At 35.7% G+C, this 22,892-nt stretch overlaps 1 protein-coding gene across 1 annotated transcript; it reads right to left on the bottom strand.

The window, feature by feature from the left end:
• Positions 1-9,671: 9,671 nt before the first annotated feature.
• LOC114315834 (E3 ubiquitin-protein ligase UPL4-like) lies at positions 9,672-22,616 on the bottom strand. Its single transcript, XM_082891520.1, has 18 exons — positions 22,289-22,616; positions 21,166-21,830; positions 20,936-21,046; positions 20,657-20,773; positions 20,400-20,558; positions 20,145-20,306; positions 15,700-15,852; positions 15,491-15,612; positions 14,258-15,404; positions 13,955-14,050; positions 12,313-13,563; positions 11,974-12,204; positions 11,794-11,898; positions 10,730-10,810; positions 10,573-10,641; positions 10,368-10,496; positions 10,183-10,266; positions 9,672-10,078 (listed from the first exon to the last, which is right to left on the bottom strand). Exons 2-18 carry the CDS (start codon positions 21,796-21,798, stop codon positions 10,013-10,015), a joined length of 4,716 nt encoding a protein of 1,571 aa, XP_082747646.1. The 5' UTR covers positions 21,799-21,830; positions 22,289-22,616; the 3' UTR covers positions 9,672-10,012.
• Between the last annotated feature and the right edge of the window lie 276 nt (positions 22,617-22,892).

Raw genomic sequence — 22,892 nt, 5'->3', positions numbered from 1 at the left:
CTATCGAAGGCACAGAAGGTTGGCTGCTGGAGGAAGGAGAGCTCTCAAAAATTTCCAGCAAAGAATCAGCTAAAACTAATGGCTCAGTCTCCTCATCGAATGTAGGAGAAGTAGAAGTGATGTCAAAAAGACTAGCTAATCTTGCTTCAAAAATATCAATCTCATCAGTAGACATGAGGGGAGCAGAAAGAGTTGCCATGGGAGACACAGAAGATTGCATAGCAATAGGAGAAATGGGTGGAACATCTTTGATGGTTTCCATGGTCCTAGTCACCAATGAATCAAGAGAAGGAGGGCTGGAGCTAGGTAAAGACGGCAAGGCACGAATTGGAGAGCTGTCAGCACTCATCAAAGACAAAGTAACACTTGGAGTCTCCTTGGAAGGAGAGAGAGGAGTAAGACTCGGTAAAGAAGTAAATTGGGGAAAGTCAAGAGTCAAGTAAGAAAGATAGGGGGCTAAACCAAGAGGAAAATGTGCAGGAATGCTTGGCCTCAGGAAAAGGGTAGAAAATCTAGACCCCAAAAATGGAAGTATGGTCTGAGTAATCCCTACATCCTGCGTCTGATCTGCCTCAAATGAAACTGAGAGAGGTTCCATCGGAAAGATGAGCTCAGAAGTTGCTGCTGCATGAGGAAGAAATGTAAGGCAATGTCAAACCTTGATACCAAAGGTTAACAGAGGAAAAATCGCAAAAGCATAAAATTACCTGCTCTAGAAGTATCGGCAATAATGGGGGAACTGCGAAGGGTGTAATCTCTGGTAGTCTGTTGTCTTCTTACAGTTTCCCTTTGTAGTATGTCAGTAGCAGCAGGTTCATCTCTCAGAAACTGTTGCTGCCGTCTCTTCTCAGCTCTTTCAAAGACAATCATGGCTTTAGGATGTTCTTGCTCTATTGTCTTGACGGCTGCTTTATGGATGGTATCTTCGACTGAGATAGGAGCGGAAGCAAACACCTTTTTTCTCTTCTCTATGGCTTTGGCGATTGTCTCAGAATCAGAGTCTTCGACCATATCGGAAGGAGAAACAGTCATCTTTCTTTTCCTTTTCCTCTGTATTGGCAGGGTCTGCTTTTTCTTAATTTCTTTCTCAGCTTTTCCCTCAAGTTCTTCAAGCTGCGATCTAGATTCCAGAGAAATGAATTCATCTTCTGACTCTCTGGCAGTTACCGAGTCGGATGAAAAGATGATCGCCTTCTTCTTTCTTTTTAAAAATAACTCTTCCTCTTCCTCTTCATCTGATTCTTCCTTTTCTTCCCCTTGAATATTGGATGTTCCCTTCTCGAGTTCAAAGAGGCTCCTTTTCTTTTGTGATTGGCCACCTCCACAAAAGAAGAATTAAAGATAAGGCAAAGTGCATTATGAAAGACAAAAGGAGAAGAGACAAGGGTATACCTTTCTTCGAGGCAGCCCGAGTGACTCTGGGAGGAATTGAAGCAGCAAGAGCAGCATGTGCCAATTCTGAAACAGTGGAAGAAGTGACCTCCCCGGTTTCTTTGGGCTTGGTCACATCTAACACTGTTAGTAGGCTTAAAGGTGGAATGGCCAAATAAATCTCCATGTTAGTCACCCACCAGTTTTGGTACCTCTTCAACACGGTACCTTAAGGAATGAAAGGGGTGTACTCAAAGTTGGCCAAGTCATCTACAAATTTCAAAGTTGCCTCTTCTATCCTGGATTTCCGGACTTTCAAGTCCCTTCTGGTGAGGCTGAGATTTGTGTTGCTACATAGGGGTATTGGGACCCCTTGTGAAAGGCCAAATTGTCTAGCAAACTGAGCTGGACAGTAAGGTTCAGCAATACATTTGTATGCCTTCGGGTTTAAAGTCCCAATAAATAGCTCTCTGGGAATCAGAATGGAAGCCCATATATCTTTGTGAGCAAGCGAAGTACAAGACTGGTCACTCAGAAAATTCCTCAACCAAGATGGACCAATGGAAGGTTCGAAGGGACGAAAGCGATAAGTAGGAAGGGAGACTGGAAGCTGGTGAAAGAAAGAGAAGTAAAAGGCAAAGGTAGAAGGGTAAAGTGAAGCATTGGCCATCCTTATGCCATGAGTAAGAGGGTTTGGCTCAGAAAATTTAAGGCATTTGGATTGTAATTCAGTAAAATAGGCGAAAAGCCAAAACTGAAGGATCCAGAATGGCCCCCCTTGATTAGCATCTAAGGGTTTCTCACAAAAAAGGGAGCAAGCTCTATATACGTGCCCTAGAACATGTGGGGCTAAGGTCACCTTTTTTTGTAAAACAAAGGCTTTGGCAAGAGGGGCAAATTCAGGCATAATTCTCTGAGAGGAAGTGCAAAAAAGGAATTTACAAAGCCAATACAATAAGAAAGAAAAAAATTCCCTATCAATCACAGGGCCCTGTCTTTTATTCTCAGCCCTAGCGAAATTACTATAAGATAAGTTAAGGGAGGGGAGAGAGAAAGGGACTGCTAAATCAGGATAATCTGGTCCAAAAGAAGTGCCAATAGGAGATAGTCCCAATAAATGGCAAATATCAAGAACAGTAGGGGCCATCATCCCACATCTAAATTGGAAAAAGTTAAAAACAGGATTCCAAAAACATAGAGCAGCGGGAACAAGGAAAGGGTCTTCTGAAATAGTTACCCTAGACAGTCTGAGAGCATCGAGAAGGCAGAGTTCTTGAAGGTCCAGGGTCCTAGCAGGAATAACCCGATCATACCACTCTTGCCACTCTGGTCTTACCGTGGGCCAGCATCGGTGGGGGCGATTCATCCTCCAGTTCCTCCAGTCAAGACCACCTTCATAGAGAAGACATTGGTTTTCCAGTCGGGGATACAGGGCTGGGAGTTCAGTGAGGACTTCTTTGAATATGGGCCCGAGCACATAGTCTGACTGCACATGGCGACGAGGGACAAAGATGCGTCCATCAATAGCGCTCTTCTCCCCAGCTTTGTACTTTTCGCATTTCGCGTCAATAATCCTCTTCAGGGCCACAGATGGGCTCATACGCTCAACGACTGATACTGAAGGAGACGCCATTGACGGTATGTTTTTCTTCGGGAAAGGAAGTAGAAAGAAGCCGACGATTGGTAATAAGAGGGGTTTGTGCGATTAGAAGAGCAGGTGATTTCAGAACACAAAACAAAAGGGTTTTTAAAGCCCTCGTATTCGAAAATATATTACATGAGCTGTTAAGTATTAAAAGTACGAGTACAAAAGCTTCCTTTAACATTGATGCTTTTGGAGGGAAAAACAAAGCCCGGCTGTTAAGGCTAGCTTCGAAGTAAGATATTTTTCTTCGAAGCCGAGTCAAACGGCTTCGAAAACAGAGAAGCCAGCTTCGAAGTGGGTTGCCCTACCCAAGAAATAAAAATACTCGAGTATTTATTTTAAAATGGCTTAAAGACCTGTTTTTAGAGTTTTTTAACAAAGATAATGTCCTTCGAAGCAAAACTTGAGTTTCTTTAACAAAGGTAATATCCTTCGAAGCAAAACTTGAGTTTCTTTAAGGATGGGATTTGGTGTTCGAAACATCAAAAGCAATAATGACAATGACTAGATGTTGACTATGGTCAAAACAGGTTTTGAATGTAAGATTGCTAGATTCGAAGCACTGTTTCCAATTGAAAATCAGCCAAAACTCTATTCCACAAATTGGAAATGTTACAATTGGCTCATTTAGTGTTTTATTTAAAACAATTAAGTCCAAATTTAAAGGATGAAATTGTTCGAAGTTCGAAGCTCTGAGTTGACTTTTAAAACACAAGTAAAAGTACAAGTGAAGACAGGGTCAAACAAAGACAAATTTTGTTTATATTAAGATCAGAGTGATTACATCAGCTGACCCTATCTCGGTATAAACTCGAGCTCATAAAAATAAGGAATGGAATAAATAACAAGATCATGAAATTTGGTCCAACAATGATCAATGAACTTTTGTTCTTTCTTTATTCTATCTTCTAAATTTTCTAGCATCGGCTGCATAAGTTGATGTGATCTCACTTCATAGTAGAGCTCTTCAGCCTTTATTTCGAAGGCCACCTCTCTTAACCCTTGTTCCAATTCATCAATGTCTAAGTCATCCCAATACGCAAAATCTTTATTCTTGAAATCATTGAATTCTTCAATAAAGTTCTCTGCTTCGTACTGAGCATGAATTCGAAGGGACGAAAGCTGGTCTAACGATTGTGTAGTAGCCATAGAATTGCAATGCCAATGAAGAAGCAATGGAAGTTGGTCCAGAAACATATGAAGTTCTGCCTGAGCAAGGGGATTAAGGACATGGCCCCGAGTCATGATGTCACAAGCCCATCGAAGGTTCTTGAGAGGGATTTCGTCCTCGAGAACATTAAAGGGCAAGTGAGAGAAGGCTGCAAGCAGAAGTTGAGCCTGTTTCCGCTCAGCTGAGGTAGGCGATGGCAGAGGTTTATAAGGTGGAAAGGCATTCTCCGTAGATAGGGCAATCTTCAATTTTTCTGCCCAGGAAAGAATTGGTAGAGGTGAATCAATTTCGGGAGACGAAGAAGAAGGTGTGGACGCTTCTGTTTTCGAGGATGATACGGGAGCAGAAGGAACAAAGGCATTAATATAATCAAGCCAGTCAGAAGAACAGATCTTCGCCTTCTTGGCTAAGAATGATGGGTTATACCCTTGTGATTCTTTTGGGCGAGGAGCAGAGTGCACTATCTTTGTAGGCATGGAAGATGTATACCATGCTACAAGAAGATTCTCCTCCAGACTGCGCCGATGGTCAATGGGCACATAAGGATAAACAACTGAACTTCGAGCATAAGAGGGAAACTCTAAAGGGTCAGTGAACTCAACAAAATGGTGGTTGATTCGCTCCTTTAAATCAGAAGTCTCAGGTACTGACCAGCTTGTCCAGTCAGAACCTCCAGAAGAGGAAGCAGTTGCAGCTTTATCCCATACAGAAATTTGCGAAGAAGAGTTGCTCAAATCCATGTTTGCAATTTTACGAATCAGAGGTTTGAGAGCAGATTGTTCAAACTGTAAAGGTAGGTCAGAAGGGAAAATTCTTATGTCTTTGTTTGTAGTCTTCTGAATCGAAGGATTAAGAGCAATGTGTTCGTAATCCAAAGGTCAGTAATTTGCAAAGGCGTCCATGACCTGAATATAGAAAGGTGGGTAAAGGTGGCTAATAAATGCATGCTTTCGACGAGGAATGGCATTGACATATGACTCTTCGTATGCTTCATCATTGGAGGAAAGAATTAATTTGGCCATAAAATGTATCAGTCTGTTAGAATAATAAGACAGTGAAAGTACTTAAAGGATCAAGACGAGAGTATTAATATAGATGGTGTGAGACAGTTGCATTTCTGGGAAGATGCAAAACCCATGCACGTTCTAAGACGTGGGAAAAGGGACTCTGATCCACTAATATCACCAAGTCTTGGGTATATTAGTGCGGGGGGTAATGTTGGCTATACATTTTGTACTAAGCCAGTGACAATTCGACACGTGGCAAAGTGAGGGTAATATGGGGAGACCAGGTAGGTCTTCGATCCTGATCATACACGTGGCAATTAACATTGGTTGTTATAATATCTGAGTAGTAGCGGATCAACAAAGAGACGTACAGTGACGTGGCTTCAACGGTTGCTCACATTCAAATTCGAATATAAGGGGGAAGCCTAACTGCAAGTGAAGGCGTAGTGGAGCTACTTATAAGGTAGCATGATCAGCAATTACGGAGGAGCAGTTCGACGGTTTGAAGTACGATTCGATGGTTATCTTCGGAAAGTATAAATAGCAGGAAGGACCTCAGAAAGGGGGACGGAGAAAAATCTAAAGAATCACTTTACATATTCCAGTGTTATTTCCTGTCCTTTATATTCCTGTACTTTAAGTTTCTGCGCTGCACTTCATTTGTAGGAGTAGTTGTCGAATATATTGCTGCTGTAATTCTCTACGGAACTAAGATCATTGTAAGCTTTTCATACTAATGAAATATTTCAGTTTATTTAACTTTTCTTATGCTCAATTTTTCTGAAGTCAAATTACCAGTAAGCCACCAGCAAAAGTCCTCTTTATTGAGGCCGAAAGAACTATAACACATTCGTCTGAATAATTGTTTGGCAATTACAAATTCTGTAAGGACTGATTGATCCTTACTAGCACGCTCATAATTACGAAAGTAACCTTCGAAAGCCAAAAAAGCCAACATATATATATATATATATATTTCATAATTTTTAATATATATTTTATATCAATTAATTAGATTAGCTTAGTTGATTACACTTTTTTGTTTTATTTGATATTTTTTATTCAACCCACACTTGCACCTCTCACTTATGAGCCACTAGAGATATCAATTATTTCAATTCTTACCAAGTCTAATTATTTATTTAAACTCATTAAACTTTTTTTTTAGAGTTGCCTGAATGTAAGTGTTTTGTTTTGAGATTAAATAAATTTTGAATTTTGAATATGAAACCTACCGGTAAGTGTCCCTTATTATTTTTAATTAAATAGACATTCTTAACCAATAAATTGACCTTTCAACCTTGGGCCAAATAAAATCCTAGAACACCTTAGTAGTTTTTCCATTTTGCTATAGTAATGTAAACTCTTCTATTCCTAAGATCTATTAATTTGGATGTTTGTTTTATTTCATAGACAGTTTTATAAATTATTTAATTCAATTTTTGTATACGTACAAATAAATTAATTCGTGTAATCGCTAAAAGAAATGCCTAGCAAGTAAAATTTATTAATTCATGTATTTCAAAATTGTAAATCTTCTCATCATTTGACAAAGTCATTAGTTTCTTGTTTTCTGTTTACATAAAATAGAATATAAGATTTTATTTTAAAATTTTGTAGTCATCCAAAAAAAAAAAAATACACTCTCTTGGTGTATATAAATGTTTTGGAAACAAAAGTACATATTTAGTGAATTGCTAGAGATAGCAGCCAGATGTAGAGGTTGCCGAAAGTTGGCAGAGTTTGTGATCGGAGTATCGCCAAAGGCAACGGGTGGTAACAACTCGCTCATCAAAGCTCACCACAAGCGGGCAAGAGGATCGCTGGTGATTAGTTGTTGTAGGTTGTAGAGGGGAGTAGAGAGTGCACTTGCTTTGAAAACAAGTAGAAACACCTTTTTGTCATTTTCAAAAATTTGACTATGTTTGAAAGGATTTTTAAATCATAATTCTACCCACATATTTTAATATCATGTTTGGATAGAGTTTTCTAATTATATTTTTACAACAAACACAAAACTCTGTGTAAAGTGCATGATTATCGATTTTTTTTCTTTTTTGAAATTTGGCCTAACTGATCGTCCCACCAGTCGTCCGGCCGATTGACCGGAACAGTGCAAAAAAAAATTTTTTGCCATATTTTAATTTTTATATATTTGAAAAAAATATATTTCGAATTTTTTAAAAAAAATTTATGTGCTTTAATTAATTTTGAGTTGTATATTTAATTATGAGTTATAAGTTTTTGTATCAAATATCATATGGCACATTAAAAATTCCCCATTCAATTTAAAATTCTTTCACCAAACAAATTTTCCACACTCAAATCATAATTCCAAAACTCACAAACTCAAAATACAACTCTTACTTTCAAATCATATTTAGAAAGTTCTAGCAAAACAAAACCTTAGTATCAATTCCTTTTTCTTTTCCTATACAAAAACTATTCTTTTTCAATTTAAAAAAAATGGAAACAAAATAATAAAAAAAAAACTCAACATGGAAGCTTTACCAACTGATGCCATTAAAATTTAAGGTAAATTATAAATACATCTCTTAAAGTATGTTTAAAATACAAATTTTCTATTGTAGTTTAGAAAATTACAAATATCCTATTATTTAAAAATTTTATTTAACAAAATTAATTGAAAAAATAAAATTTCTAATTGTTCGCCTATATAATACTAAAATTTCCAAAATTACTGATTGAAATAAATTTATAACATCATTAAAAACTATTAATTGACTTACAAATTTATTATTAAAAGGAATCATTTATTATGAAATTAAAAATTTCAAGAGACAAAATGTAATTTTCAAATTTATAGTGAGCATATTGTATTTTAAACAAACTTCATGAGTATATTTAGGCCAAGTTTGACATATTGCAAAAAAGCCAAAAAATTACTCAAAAAATTAAAAAGTTAACACTATTCACCAAAAATCAACAATTACAACTGTACAACTTCCAATCTTAATTTTTTCCTACAAATCAATTTTTACAAATTTTTATTACACATTTTTTCATAAAAAGTCAAAAAATTAACCCAAACATCAATATTTTCTTCCTCAATTTTTTAGTCTAAAAAGACAAAAAAATATACTTATTTAAGACACCCCAAACAACCCTTTATAATTTATCCTAAAATTTAAGTAATGACGACAAAACATCACAAACAAAGAAACATAAAGGATGAGACAGTAGGTATAAAGAACTAGAACAAAGCATTCAGCTTATCATCTTTTCACAGAAGTTATTTGTACCCTGAAACATTGCCCAACAACCTAAAGTAGTATTTGTTTTACTGGAATAAAGTGATTATTCTATCAAAATATTAATTCTCATATTTGGTTAACTTAAAAAAATATAAAAAATATTTTACCAATGGAAATATCATTTACCTATGTAATGAAATGCTCATTTATAATAGAGCTCATCATTTAATTTCATTCTATTACATTAAATTTCATTTCAGTGAACCGAATAGAGCATAAAAGCTACACAATCACATGGAGCAAAAGCCCAAATGCAGGGGCCTTAGGCCTAACATACTTGCATGACTCCCGAAACTATTGGAATATTGCCCAAAAGCATACAATTAAGTTTTACATTTTAGAATCTTAACTGATAAAAAAGGGCAAATATGGGAAGTTGGTGATCACCACTAATCCACAAACTTGGTGCATCCTTCAACATGTTAGTCAAAACTGTAGTAGAACCCATGAGCATACCATGTTTAATTAAGCATTTAGATTGTCTCCTCATTCTGGTTTAGTGCAAGGTTGTTTGCTCCTCCTTAGTAGGCAATAGCCCAAGGCAAATTGACTTGCCTAGGGCAAACTGCCATTGTAAAAACTCTATCCCTAGCAGCCACATGTCCAGAGTCCCGTGTTATGCACCAAAGGCCTTAACATATCTAGAGCCAAGATTTATGAACAACACACAACAAAACCTGCAGTAACGGAGCTATACCGCAGTCAAGAAAGAAGAAAAGAGTGACCACAGCAGCAAGTTACTTGATTTGACTTCCACAATCATGTGACAGCCTAGACTCCCGATATTCACGAGATGTAGTGTTGGCGATTATGACGTCTAGAACCTAAGCACAGAAAAGTTCTAAAGGTCCTTTTGTACCGAACATCAGAACAGTGGACTATATATGTGTAGGTATATGGACATGCATGGCACACATCATCGCCCTGTGTCCATTACATATGGTAAGTTAGGAAGTACCCAAAGGCTATAAAATGGCATAGTGTTCAATTAGATCCTGCACCATCCAGGACCTCAACAACCTCACCATCAATTCCACTTCTTGCCTAGGTTCACAATAACATCACCATTGGACAGTGACACAAAAGCAAGCAGAGACAATCAAATAATCAAAAAGAAACAAAATAAGGATAAAAACGCATATATAAACTATTCTGTAAAGCACATAAATAATCTGTTTCACATCCATTGGCACTAATTTGCATACCACCAAAAAGGGTAGATTAGATATATAAAATTAAGGCAACCCTGTACATGGCTTTGTAAATGAAAGAGATGAGCAGAGAGTTTATCTAAAAATAAAAAACGAAACCAAATTTTTTCCTGTACCATTCACCACCAAAAACTCACATTTACCTGCCATTAACACATCCCACCTACCTAGTCAGCAGCTTAGACAGGAGCTTCCTTTTGTTCCATGGCAATCAGCTCCTCCATCTCCTCCATCGATCATGCATGCCCGGTCATTTATCTACATCACCCCCACCTAATCTGATAATTACAAATTCACATTCTGTAGCTATTTTTCGTTGGAGATAGAAGAAGCTAAGAGAGGTGGAAAGATCCTTGTCCTTCTGTTATGGCGTACAAAAGCTTCTCTTTCATCATCTCCTGTAGAAGCCACACATTAATATATATATATATATAATAGAAGTGTCTTTGTTTTGAAAATTAATTTATTTAAACAGAAGCTGTATGGGAAAAAGAAGGGTCACTTTTGAAGAGTAAGGCGGTAGCTTCAGATAATTGGCACAAGTCATCACACTGGGCAGGTCAGCGTCGGCCCCTTTGCTACAATGCTGTTAAACCGTCCAGAAAATAAGAAGGCAATCAAAAGGGTATATTAACAAGTAAAACATTGGCGGAACAAGTATTGCCAGATATTCAAATATGTATATACCTTGCGAACAATTGTCAGTTTGGGAGTGAGAGATGCCAAACCGCCAGTGGGAAGCCTAGGTGCCCCAGTTACAAATTGCAGGAATGCACGTTGCTGTTCTCGATCAAACTCACGAATGATTTCCAGCAGCTGAAATTCATATGAGTAATGAATCAATAATAAATTCCATGAGATTTAAAAAGAAACAAAGAAAAGAATGACTGACGTCGATAATGGGAGGACTGCTAGCTGTGTATCCATGATCAAACTTGATATGATCCAAAAGCTCATTTGACTGTAACATGGACCGCAATAACACATCTTAGTAAAGTAAGTTAACACAACCCAACTCCAATTAGTCATTACATAACATAAATACATACAGTCCAGAATTCACGCTCTCCACATAATAGACGCTCTAATTCCGCTTCATTGAAAACCTGAAGATGTTCGATGGGGAAAACCTGATGAAACAAGAAAGTACATCATAGCTTAAGTTATAGGGATAAGAAATAAGAAATAATCTTATTTTGAGCATATTACAATAGAACAGTAAACTAGTTCAACCAAACACAATAAAGTACTTCATTGCGACTGGTATACTAATAACTAGTGAGAAAACTGACAGACTGACAGGACGTACTTACAGATCGTTTGGGGTCATTTGGAACCAGTTTTTAAGGAGTTTTTTTTATTGAGCTTTTCTGTTTCATTCAATTTTTTTACAAATAACTTCCATTTTTAAAAAACTTTATGGGATTTAAACTGTCATAAACCAAATTGATCGGGCATACAAGAAAAATAGCTCAAATCAATTCAGGTTTGTTTATGTAGCAGCTATACTCTTTCTCTCACTCAACTCTTATTCGGCATGAACACCCATGAGTACATACAGGTACCAAGAAGTATAAAACAGCAGGTACAAATTTTTTGTTTTCAGTCCCAGAAACGAGCACTAGCACCTGTAAAAATCATGGCCTACAAATATTGAATAGGTGTGCAATACAATGCTCCAAATGTAAGATTTCTACGAAGATTGTGCTCTAAAGTATTGTTAAATCTAAACAGTTTGCACATTGTCCCTTGTAATGGTGAGTTCAGATAGTGTGCGATTCTTAAATCCTAATTTCCAATGTTATATCATCTAGCATTATGCAAATCTATCAGATTCTGACACTGACCGGCACCAATGCAGCAAAGCGCTTTAAACCATTCAACTTTACCGTACTGTCTATGTTCTCATCAGATAACGTAACTTATTAAAGATAAAATCTAACTCAATTTACCCAAGATAAAAACTATTACTCAAGAAAATACTTCTGCAAAATAAAACATAGAAAAACAATTCTTCACTTCCCTCAAAGTAATTGCTCATTTGCCATATCCGAGTTAGTAAAAAGGATAAGATCAAAGAATTATGTTACAGAGCAGGAACGAAGGCACGTACCTGATTGAACCCGGATTTGAAAGCTTCCACTTGTCTGTAAATTCCAGTATTTATAGTTGCATCCACAATGAGTGAAACATATTCCTCCAAGTTCATCATATTTACCTAGAAAAGACAACATAAAGTGAGTTAAGCATGCAATTTATTTGTAAAACAGGGACCACAATGAGGAATGCTAACCAGTTTAGGATCAGGTCCAGAAGTAAGAACATAATCCGGATATCCAGGAAGAGTAAAATCAAGACAGAGATCCTCAATTGTGGTGTTCCGGAAACACGAGTCAAGTTTTAATGTTGAATTTTCTCCACAAACAGATTCCAAATATCTTTTTCTTTCAATAACAGCCTGGAACTCTAACAGAGCCCTACCAAGCCCAAGATCAAATGAGTAGATGTCATACACAGTGAGTTCCTGCAAAAATAATGAACACGTGAAACACTAGTAGCAAATGTTAACATTAAATTAAAAAGGTTGCATAAAAGCTCGTTAGTACTTCCTATTTAAAAATTAGATGCATACCTGCCCAAGAATAAGTTTATAAAAAGCCTTGGAGAAGGGAATATCCAAAACCCTTCCATCTTGAAGAGCTTTTGCTATGACCTGTCCCAGAAGGACAAACTTTTTGATAACTTCAGAGAATTCTAAGCCACTTGATGTACTCACTATAGATGACCATGGCCGAGGGAAAAGCCCACAAGGGAACACCACAATTCCAGAATCTTCATCCTGGAAGCTTTTCCCAGATAATAAGCCATGGTCTTCTCTCCACATGCCCAGGCCAGATTTCTGAAACTCGTGACTGACAAGGGTGTAGAATTCCAATGTTGGACCAAGACCAGTACCAACTTCTTCACTATATTCCACTTCAAGGATAGCTTTTCGACGGGCATGTAGGTCCATCATCTGGGCGGCAGACTCCAGAATGCAATTTCGGTGTACTAAAAATTTCTTACGAGGCAAACCACTGGCACTCTGCCTCCTCCCATTCAGGCCTCCTGAATCATTATGAGATGTTGGATGTGGTTGAGCTTGCAGCTGACCAAATGCTGCCAATCGGAAGTACTTGCATCTTCCCTCGAAACCAAATAAAAATGGGCATGAGGCCATTAACTGGCTACACCATGAAGGCATGCCACCAACAGACACTGCCAAAGGGTCTCGCATCTGCTGTTCTAATTTTTCTGTCAATTTACTGCTCACAAACTCATTCTGAGGGACAGCAGAGACTGTTACCATTAAGTTATCCAAGTTATCAATTATCCCTTTCGCAAAGGCATCCAACCTTTCATGAGACATCAGATGAAACCTGAACCTGTTCATGCCTTCCAAACTTCTAACGAAAAATAATACATCATAAACAGGACTTGACTTTTCCGAGTCAGAATCAAACTTCAAAACAAGTGTGTCAGAGAAAAATGGAGTATACTTCCAATATGTCCCTGCTTTGTCTGATAGGGAGGAATCATCAGCCTGATGCTGACAATCTTGAGGACAACTTTGCATAGGTTTCACAGCCCTTTTATATGTAACTTTGTACACTTGACTCCACATTTTTGCATCATAAACAATTTCATGTTCAGCTTTAATTTTTTGTTGTAGAAGTGCTTGATACAGTGACAATGCTTGGTCCAGCTGTTGCCCTTCTAGGTAAAATAACAATTTTGGCGAAACATCTTCATTGCTAGAGGATCCAGAATACTCAGTACTCATGCTAGTCTCCTTTTTTGAAGAAGTATCTTGTCTATTCTCCTCATGGTCCTGCACAGAATCCTAAAAGACAACATAATTAAAAAGCAGACAATTGTTAGTGAAGAAGCAGCCTTACAATAAGTCATAAGAGAACCAATCAGGCAAAGGAAGGACACATCAAAAATGCAAATAGAACAGCCACTGCACTAGTCAGCTAATATAATTAGCACCACCAGAACTATTGCATTGCCAGGCCTAAGCCAAAAAAAGTTCTCACCATATCCTCGGGTGTTTGTGTGGAGTAGACTACTTAGAGGCCTTCATTAAATTCAAATTAACATCGATCCTAAACAAGACCACTGCAGCAAATACCGAATGATAGGGAGAAGGCTATTTTGGGTAAAATTGAATCAATCAATCAATCAAGTTAATTGAGATTATATAAATGATTCAAGGGAAAACATGTGCTTACAATAGGAGCTTCACTTGAGCCTGCTGTTTCACCAATGGTTTGTCGTAAATTGTCCCCTTCTTCAGCTGAAGTATGTGAGATGTTAGCCTCGTCTTCCTGCAGTAAACAAAACTAAAAATAAGTAATTTCCAAGATTTTCAAAAGTAACGTAGATGAATAAACAGCAAAAGAAAATTAATAATAATTACTTTTATTGTTTCCATAAGAAAAAGTAAAAATATATTACTTTTATTGTTTCCATAAGAAAAAGTAAAAATAGCTTCAGCTCAATATTTATTTTGCAATGAATGGCATAAGAATAACCTGCATATCAGAGGACATGCTATCAGAGTCCATAAGGTCTGGACTTTTGCTTCCAGGAGAGCTTACATCTGATGGCAATTGAGGATGTGAACCTTCCAAACTACCCAGAGCTTGAGTGGCTGTCGATTTTACATGTTTAGTTCTGTTCTTGCTGACTTTAGGCCACAAATATCTTTCAATAGCATCCAAAGAAGAAAAAGGATCAACAGTCAGAACATGTTTAGAGTAATCACATAAACAGGTTTCACCCTCTCCCCTCATGAACTGAACTGCGAGACAAGGATGTGACGTGTGTCGCCCATATGGAACAGTAGCATATGAGTTCCTTTGCTTGTATGAATGGCTCAGAATTACAGGAAAATTTTCTACAGAAGACAGGGCAGTTTGTAATTTACGGGTTAATACTAATAGAGGGAAGTCCTCCAAAGGCACATCCATAGACAATAATAGTCTTCCAAACACCTCAATTCTTTTCTCTACATCATTTATGTGATTAACTCCACCAGTAACTTCAGTATTTTCTCTCAAATATTGTCCATTGGATAAGTAATTCACCAATGCTTTCACAATTCCACTTTCAATAAATTCAAAAGTTGAGATTGGATCTCTGTCAGTAAGCTGTGCCATAATTTGACACAATATGGAACAAAAATCCTCTTCATGCAGTGTATGAGAATCTTTAGTCATGGACATGTTCACCAGATCTGTTAGTGCAGCAGCTAAAGTTCTGAGTTTCTGAAGAATATCAGTTAATCCTTTCTCAGAGTTTAGTAATTCTGTAGCAAAGTAATTGGTCCTTATCTGCATTGCAAGATTGTGAACAGAATCTTTTTCAAGATTGCAGGACCTTGTTTCTGAAGCTGATAGAGACCGACCAGTGTCAAAAGCATAACACAAGCATCTCTGAACATCCCTTGCAGCAGATTTTTTACTAGGATCATTTGATAGCCGGATGCTAGAAAACATAGGAAACATAGATTGTGAACACTTGTCTGGCATTACAAGCGCTTCAATGGCAAAAAAGACGCCTTCCTTTATAAAAGAGCTTGAGAAAATATCAGAAAGCTTTTGCAGGAGAGTATCAACAATCTGTAGGGCCAACATCAGCACATGGTGATCCTTCCGAGTGAATACTCCAGCCAAGAAACTGTCATATAATCCAATAAAAATTGTTATCTTAGCTCAAAAATATGCATGATAACTATTGTTGCTGAGAAAATAAAGCTTTTTCACCTTGAAATGTTAGTGTCCTTAAGCAACTCAATAACCATTTCAGATTTGTTGAAATAAACTAATTTGTTGATAACAGATAGACTTCCATAACAAACATATAAATTTGCACCAGAATTAACCACCTGCTTGAGAATAAAGAACAAATATTATAAAGCTGTGCTATGAAAAGAAGTAAGAAACAATTAAAAACTACATATCAGAGAGCCAACCTGGATCAATATGGGAAGCAAATCCATCCCAAACTTTTGCAGAAGATCGGGTCGACTTTCTAGAAAAGCTTCCTTTTCCATGTTTAATGGAACATTGAGATCTCTGACTATAGCAGGTAGAAGCTCATTTAACAACTTCAAAACTTCATGCACCTGAGGCAGAAAATACAGGCATTAAATACAAATTTATTCATGTTTTCCCTTAGTCTGTTTCTTATGCTTTCTGTAAAGCTGGTAGTTTATTTCAGTTAGTAATGTGCAAGCCTAAAATCAGCAAAAGTTAAAGAAGTTAAAAAAAATATTATAACAGTGAAGGCATCACAAATCCCATCTGAAAATCCATAGAAAAATAATAATAAACGTAAGGTAGGTGCATACATGCAGAAGCATGTTTTTTTTTTTCTGATAAATAAGCAGAAGCATTATACATTTTACAAAATGATTCTGAATCCAACTACCTCAACAAGGAATGGGACTTGCACATAATTTATGAGCTATGTTACTGAACATGAAACAAGAATAGAAATGTGGTACGCCACATTCTCTAAAATGTGATACGGTAGAGGTAGACTTGTCGAGATTATACTATTTTAAGAAACTTCCAGAGCAGTTATCTTTTAGCAATTAGACATCCAATAAAGTGTAATTTACTTCTTTATTTTTTCAAATTCAAAATGTAAAAACACATTTCACTCAGCATTGACCCATATTGGTACATTTTGTTATGCCAAAAGTCCACTCCTTAGAATTTAGTTTATTATATTTGATTTTCTTTCCTCCAAGGAAACCTCAAGGTATATTGGAAAAAAAAAATTGGAATCATTTTGGATTGCTAAATTCACCATTTTGGAACAAAGTGAACCATGTTTTGGAATGTACATACCAAAATGTAAGTCGTTATAGTATTACTGCTTTCTGAGTAACATTACTTATGAGTACCTCATAACCACATCCACTCCTGCTCTATCTTGGGCCTCCTCTAATCCTTTAGCACCTCGTTTAGTGGTTTCCATTGAATTGATGAAATATTTCATTTTGTGCCCACTTTAAGACATCAACATCTTGTTACAAATGCATTCATCACTTCTCATTTCTTAACTTGCCAATCAGCCAATAGTATGGCCAGTGGTGACTCTAGGAATTTAAATCAATGGTGTCAATATTATAGGAAATTAGAACTTATCATATTCATCACCTATTTTCAATAAATCAACAAATTAATTTAAAATTTTCAAATCATAAAAAATTAAATATATTAACGGTTGTTTAAACAAAAGAGCTGAAGCAGTAATGAGTGAGAGGTTGCCTAACTATCAAGTGGCGTCTCTTATGGGAACAAAGAGCAGTAGGAGAGGAACAAGTGTAGGGATATAGAGGTAAATGTCTCTCTAAAGACACTGATTATCCCAAAGCAAAGAACATAATTGTATTTTGCATATAAAATATTTTAGAGAGAAATTTATGCAAAAAGTTAGGTTTTATGTCAGTTCAAAGGTTCATTTGACAAAACATTTAACTTTTCAGATAATGACTTCTTATATATTATTGGCTTAAAATGTTTTGAATAAGTTAAAAGTGTTTGGTGCAGCTTTTTGGATAATATGTGAAAAAGTTGAAAGTGTTTGGCAAATAATTCAAGAAGTAAAATTTAAGTTTCAAGATTATGAATATTTATATTATTGGCTTAAAATGTTTTGAATAAGTAGTAAAAATGTTTGGAACATTCAATATTTATTCAAAGTATACGGAATTCAAAGTCAGTAGGGGGTTCAAAGTTATTTTTTGTATTGGGGTCAATTTTGTTAACTTCTTCCTAAAATCATAATATATACATATATATATATATATATATAGTAAAAAACAAAATCTTCTAATTCAATGGGTTGAAATGACACCACTAACAACACTGGCGTTGCCCCTGAGTATGACCAATCAAGCAATGCAGGCCTCACAAGTGTCACAGCTGATGAGTTCTCCCATAAATTTGAACATGCAATTCGTTGAAAATAATAGGAAGTATCTAACAATCACTTTGACTTATTTTTTATTTATTTTTTGTAGGAAGGTTTTGGCCAATAGTTAAAAAGATTCCCAACTTGCAGTCAAATGTGTGGCTTACATGGGCAATAATAAGACACCAAATACACAGCAATAAGCACATCCTGACCAAATGCATAATTTATGTCAATGTCAAAGGTTGGTTACAGTTTTTGTTTTTTCGTTATTTTTTTTCCTCTTGGCAGAAAAGGCTGGTTATAAATGAAGCAGCTATACGATCAAAATATGCCAAAAGCCAGCTTTATAGTATATTCTGGACTTAAAACCTGTGCATCTTTTTGCTTCTTTTAGTATCATACATATAAAAAATTTATGTAAACTCAAACTTTATAATGAAACAAAAAGCTTTAAAGGTCATAATGAAGCTTCTTTGCTTCTAATGTATTGTTATTTTTAGCCTTTTGATGCAAACATACAAATCTCGTGGTAAAAAAAAATACTCAATAAGGGTCTTTCAGGGAGTACTGTGTCAAACCGAAGTGTATGCTATATATGACTAACATGTGTACTAACACGTGTAATTTGACATTCATTGAGCAAGCATGTCTAGTAATTCAGGTTTACCATATAACTATGTATAAAGCTCCCTTATTATGCATGAAATTCTATTTGTCACATTATAAAAACTGTTTTCACTTTAGAAAATAAAAGAGGAATACCAAAAATATGAACATTTTGCGGTGTCTTTGTGTGGACATGCAAATTAGAAACATAACCCACACAGGAGTCCATTTAATATAGCTTCTATGATATTATCCTTGTTACGAAAAAAAGTTGTCTCTAGATTCTATTTATTTACTTATAAAAGAAAATATTCTTGAAAATTAATTGCACCATCAAAGGTTGCACCCCAAGCAATAAAGGGTTATGAAATGAAGAGCAATTGAGATTCTATTTTTTAAATTCTGAAGTAGGTTCCCAGAAAAACTGATGGGTATATAGAATTAAAAACTATGAAACACGAATACTTCTAGAAGGGAGTTATATTTGTATTGAATACCAATACTCCTCAGATATTCACAATTACTTATCCAATATTTCATAATCGTATCCATAAAAATTATTATTTTTTTAATTTTAAGAAGTACCGGATACTATTCAGATATTCTAGGTCATGTATTTGAACTATTATCAAATTCATAAGAAGTATAATTGTTGGGATAAATAATATAAAAATAAAAATAAAAGTTTTTGGTTACTTTGCTTACTTCTTAGAAAAGAAAAAAATAGTGTGGTTAAAATAGTACCTTACATTTTAAAAATTTATCAAATTGATTAATCCTTACTGTGTCATATGTGTGTCCCATATCTGTATTCATACTTTATAGAAAGTAAGAATATATAAACAAAAATATAACAATGCTTAAATCGGATATCATCAACTAAACAAGCAAGTAAACTTGCATGCCACGCTCTCCTATATCATACTTTTAGTGTGAAAAGGGAAAGCACATGGGCAATATTAACAATTCAGGAGTAACATTTAAATGAAATTTAAGTAGGACCCACCCAAAATTATGCATTGATGATTACTAATTCAAATTATTGCAATTTAAACAGGCTAGTTCCAAAAAAAATGGTTTCTCACGAATCATGATTCTTTATGTTTATATATAATACGATACTAAAATTTATATATATAAAAATATATATATAGTTTTTACAAGCACAAATCTTATGTTTTAGGTTTTGTCGTATCACCATACTCGTATTCATATCATACATGTATCCATATTTGTGCTTCATAGATTAATAACCATACAGGGTTCAAGGGTTCCAAGTCATATTGTCTCAAATTCTAATCTCTAAAGTAGGATTTGTGGTTCAACTATGGTGGTAGACTAGTGCAATTTCAGAAAGAGAAATTTCAATTGGAGTCGAACAGGACGCATAGCAAGTCAAAATGAAAATGCTGGTCCAAGTTATATTTTCAGAAAGGGGTAGAGTTCAGTCAGAGTTTAAACAGAATGCATAAGACTTCAATTGGAGTTAAACAGGACTCATAGCAAGTCAAAATGGATTTGCAGGTCCAAGTTATATTTTCATAAAGAGGTAGAGTTCAGTTAGAGTTTAAACAGAATGCATAATGCCTCCACATGTATTTGCCATTGTCAAAAACCTGCCAACTTCAAGCCAGCAAACTAAACCAACTATGATTACACTTGTTTGATCCCATTATAGAAACAATTGTTCCATTTACACCTTACGTCCATAAGCACTATTGTGGTACTTAATAATATCGTATGTTTCACATGTTCAAATAGAATGTTGAGGATTACAAGAAATAATAGTTTATATCTATTTCCTTCCAATAATGATATTTAACATGAGAAAAGAAATAGCTGCAGATGAATGAAATTGTGTTGCTATAGGAACAAGTAGAGTACCTGATTGCAATGTCCATCAACCATATTAGGAGAAGGCATTTTATGAGAAAGATCATAAGTAGACAAGATATCCTTCAATATGCTGCTTATATTAAGCTCAAAAAGAGTCCTGACAGCTACAATTGAACCAGAAGCAAGTGTGACAAGTAGCCCAATCAGACCCTGTAAACCAATATGGAAAAAGTTTAAATAAATAGACATGGTAGGATATTGAGGACAACCATCACACAAAACATAAATAAAGAGACTGCATACGGTGTAAACTGGTTGGCACAAGGTGGTTCGACAATTCAAGTCTATCAGATGTGTAGCTTGATGAATCAGCCCATGTTTACAAAGTTCGTCCAGCATATCAGACGTGTGGCGTGCTCGTTCTGCTATCTTTATCAAGCAAGTGGCCACATTTTCAACAAGCTGAGGATGACATGGAAAAACAAGAAAATGTTAAAAAATCATACGATCAAATATTCCAGTGACAAGATAACCCGCACACACAAAAACATGATACAAACCTGCCGATCCTCATACTGAAGAAGTTTACACAATATTGGAACTGCCTCCATTAAAGGTGCAGGACATTCAGAAGGAAGTTTCTTACACAAATTGACTACGGTAGAAAGTGCAACTCTCTGAGGGACATAAAAAAAAAAAAGGGAGGAAAAAACAGAATTCAGGCTTCTGATTTTTCTAATACCAAAACCGATGTCAAAAGGAATCTGAGTCAAGAATAATGCCCTCAGTTTCTAAACATTAAAAAAAAAGAAAAGAAGAAGAACCGTATAGAACATAACCTGCACACTTGTTGAGAAAAAATCAATGTAAGTTAAAACAGCCATAATTGCTCCAGACTGCAGGCACGCAAGTGGTTGCTCACGTGAGATTTTGTCTAATGCTTGCAAACACTGCATTATGAATAGACAAGTCATATAGATTAATATTGGATAAATAGTGTTTTGTATTACATATATTAACATATATAAATACGCTGAGCAAAATGAACTTAAGCAAGCATTTGGCATACTTGTTCGGCCACATCAAGGTACTCAACGGCCATTAATCTTTGACAAAGAGCAGGAACTACATCATGGCGGACAAGAAAACCAGTTGATCGAGAATGCACATCACATAAATAAGTTATAGCCCTGATAGCTAAAAGCATTATATCGGGATTGCTCTCGTGCCTTGCCAATTTTACAAGAATTGGAGATAGTGAGTCTGCCATCAAGCCCGACAACGAACTGTCAGTACAAAAGGACAACAATTCACATAGCTCAGTAAGGGCAGCCAATATCGCAGATTCTTCAAGATCTTCACTTAAACTTGACAAAACCTTCTTGAACTTCCCATGATCACCAGAAGATCGCCGCCTCTGATAGTCACGGAGGAGACTGTTCTGTCTCTGTTCTCCATCTGAATCACATGACCCATATGCAGAATCCTTTTCATCTTCGCCCTCTGATCGAAATGACCCCGAAGAAGACGACGAAGTATCCATGTCGCCATCATGGGCTTCTGGTGTCGAATTTGTGGAGTTTATTGGGGTTTGAACTGATGAGTTCGACGAACTCGGTTTAAACTCCAATGAACTACATGCTCGCTTATCAGCAGGCAATTCATCAACTGTTTCAACTCGTTTTTGGCCTCGATTCCCCATTTATCAATACAAATAATGATATATATTCACTCCTACACACAAAAAAAAGACACATTAGGTCACAACCATCAATTACAAACTATTATATGAAACTTAGAAACCAAATCAACACAAATTTGAGTTCAGAACTAGAAATTAGAAAACAACGAAACATTCTTCGCTTAGAAAATCGAGCGATTCAACATTATTAACCAAAATCAATTAGTACAACACAAACAAAAAAAAAGAAGTACTGACTACTAATTTCACAGCTAAAATCAAATAGCACAACCATAATCATAGGCAGATATTCAAATATGTAGATACACAGCGACAATGATCAAAGCAATCACTCCTAAAAGCAAAAAACAAACGAAAAAAATACTTAAAAAGGAAAAAAAAAATAACAAAATAGAAATCATATGAAGCATATATGCAGAGAAAAAGATTAAAAAAAAAAAAAAATCAATCAATTCGAGGAAACCAATCGATTGTGTTGATCAGTTTGTACCTTAACAGTGGCGGTGCTAAGCGATGATCTTCGAAAGGTTCGAAGACCCTGGAATCTGTATCGAGAAATCTAGGGTTTTTTTTTGGGGTTTGCTTGTGTTGTCGCAATGCTCTTTATTATAATTTGGTCACAAAAAACAAAGAAGTGTGTGTGTGTATGTAGAGAGAGGGAGAGGGAGAGAGACACGCATAAGGTGATTGATATTGATGATAACTCAGGTGATGATGCTATGGAAACCCTGTTTTGAGTTTTAGAGAGAAAGTGCACACATGCACGTATGTGTGTACATACATATATATCAATTGATACAATGTATATCAAAAGATTCAAGATTTAGGGTTGGTTTGGGGTGTCTTAAAAAAGTGTATTTTTTGCCTTTTTATGAAAAGATGTGCAGAAAAGTAGAGAGGTGATGTGATGAAAAAAAGATAAAAAGATGGATTATATAGTCTATGTCAAATAAGGCCTTAAAATAAAATAAAATAAAAACATAAAGTTATTATAATTATAAAAAAAAATCAAAATTAATTAGTACATGAGGTTTAGTTTGATTATATAGATAATACACAAAAGTAAAAGAAAAAGAAAAAAAATAATTTTATGT

The sequence above is a fragment of the Camellia sinensis genome, chromosome 10 (assembly GCF_055761805.1).
Source record: "Camellia sinensis isolate YWXY chromosome 10, ASM5576180v1, whole genome shotgun sequence".
NCBI lineage: Eukaryota > Viridiplantae > Streptophyta > Magnoliopsida > Ericales > Theaceae > Camellia > Camellia sinensis.
The sequence above is the reverse complement of the archived record's forward strand: the minus strand, read 5'-3'. Positions and strand labels throughout refer to the sequence as shown.

Bases quoted from the DNA above. Each gene is read 5' to 3' on its own strand.
- LOC114315834 (XM_082891520.1), bottom strand. From the start codon at position 21,798: ATGGGGAATCGAGGCCAAAAACGAGTTGAAACAGTTGATGAATTGCCT. The intron at 12,205-12,312 runs GTATGCATCTAA...TTATTTTTGCAG, and splicing joins ATAAACTTATTCTTGGGCAG to GAACTCACTGTGTATGACAT. The intron at 11,899-11,973 runs GTTAGCATTCCT...TGTCTTTTCTAG, and splicing joins CTGGACCTGATCCTAAACTG to GTAAATATGATGAACTTGGA.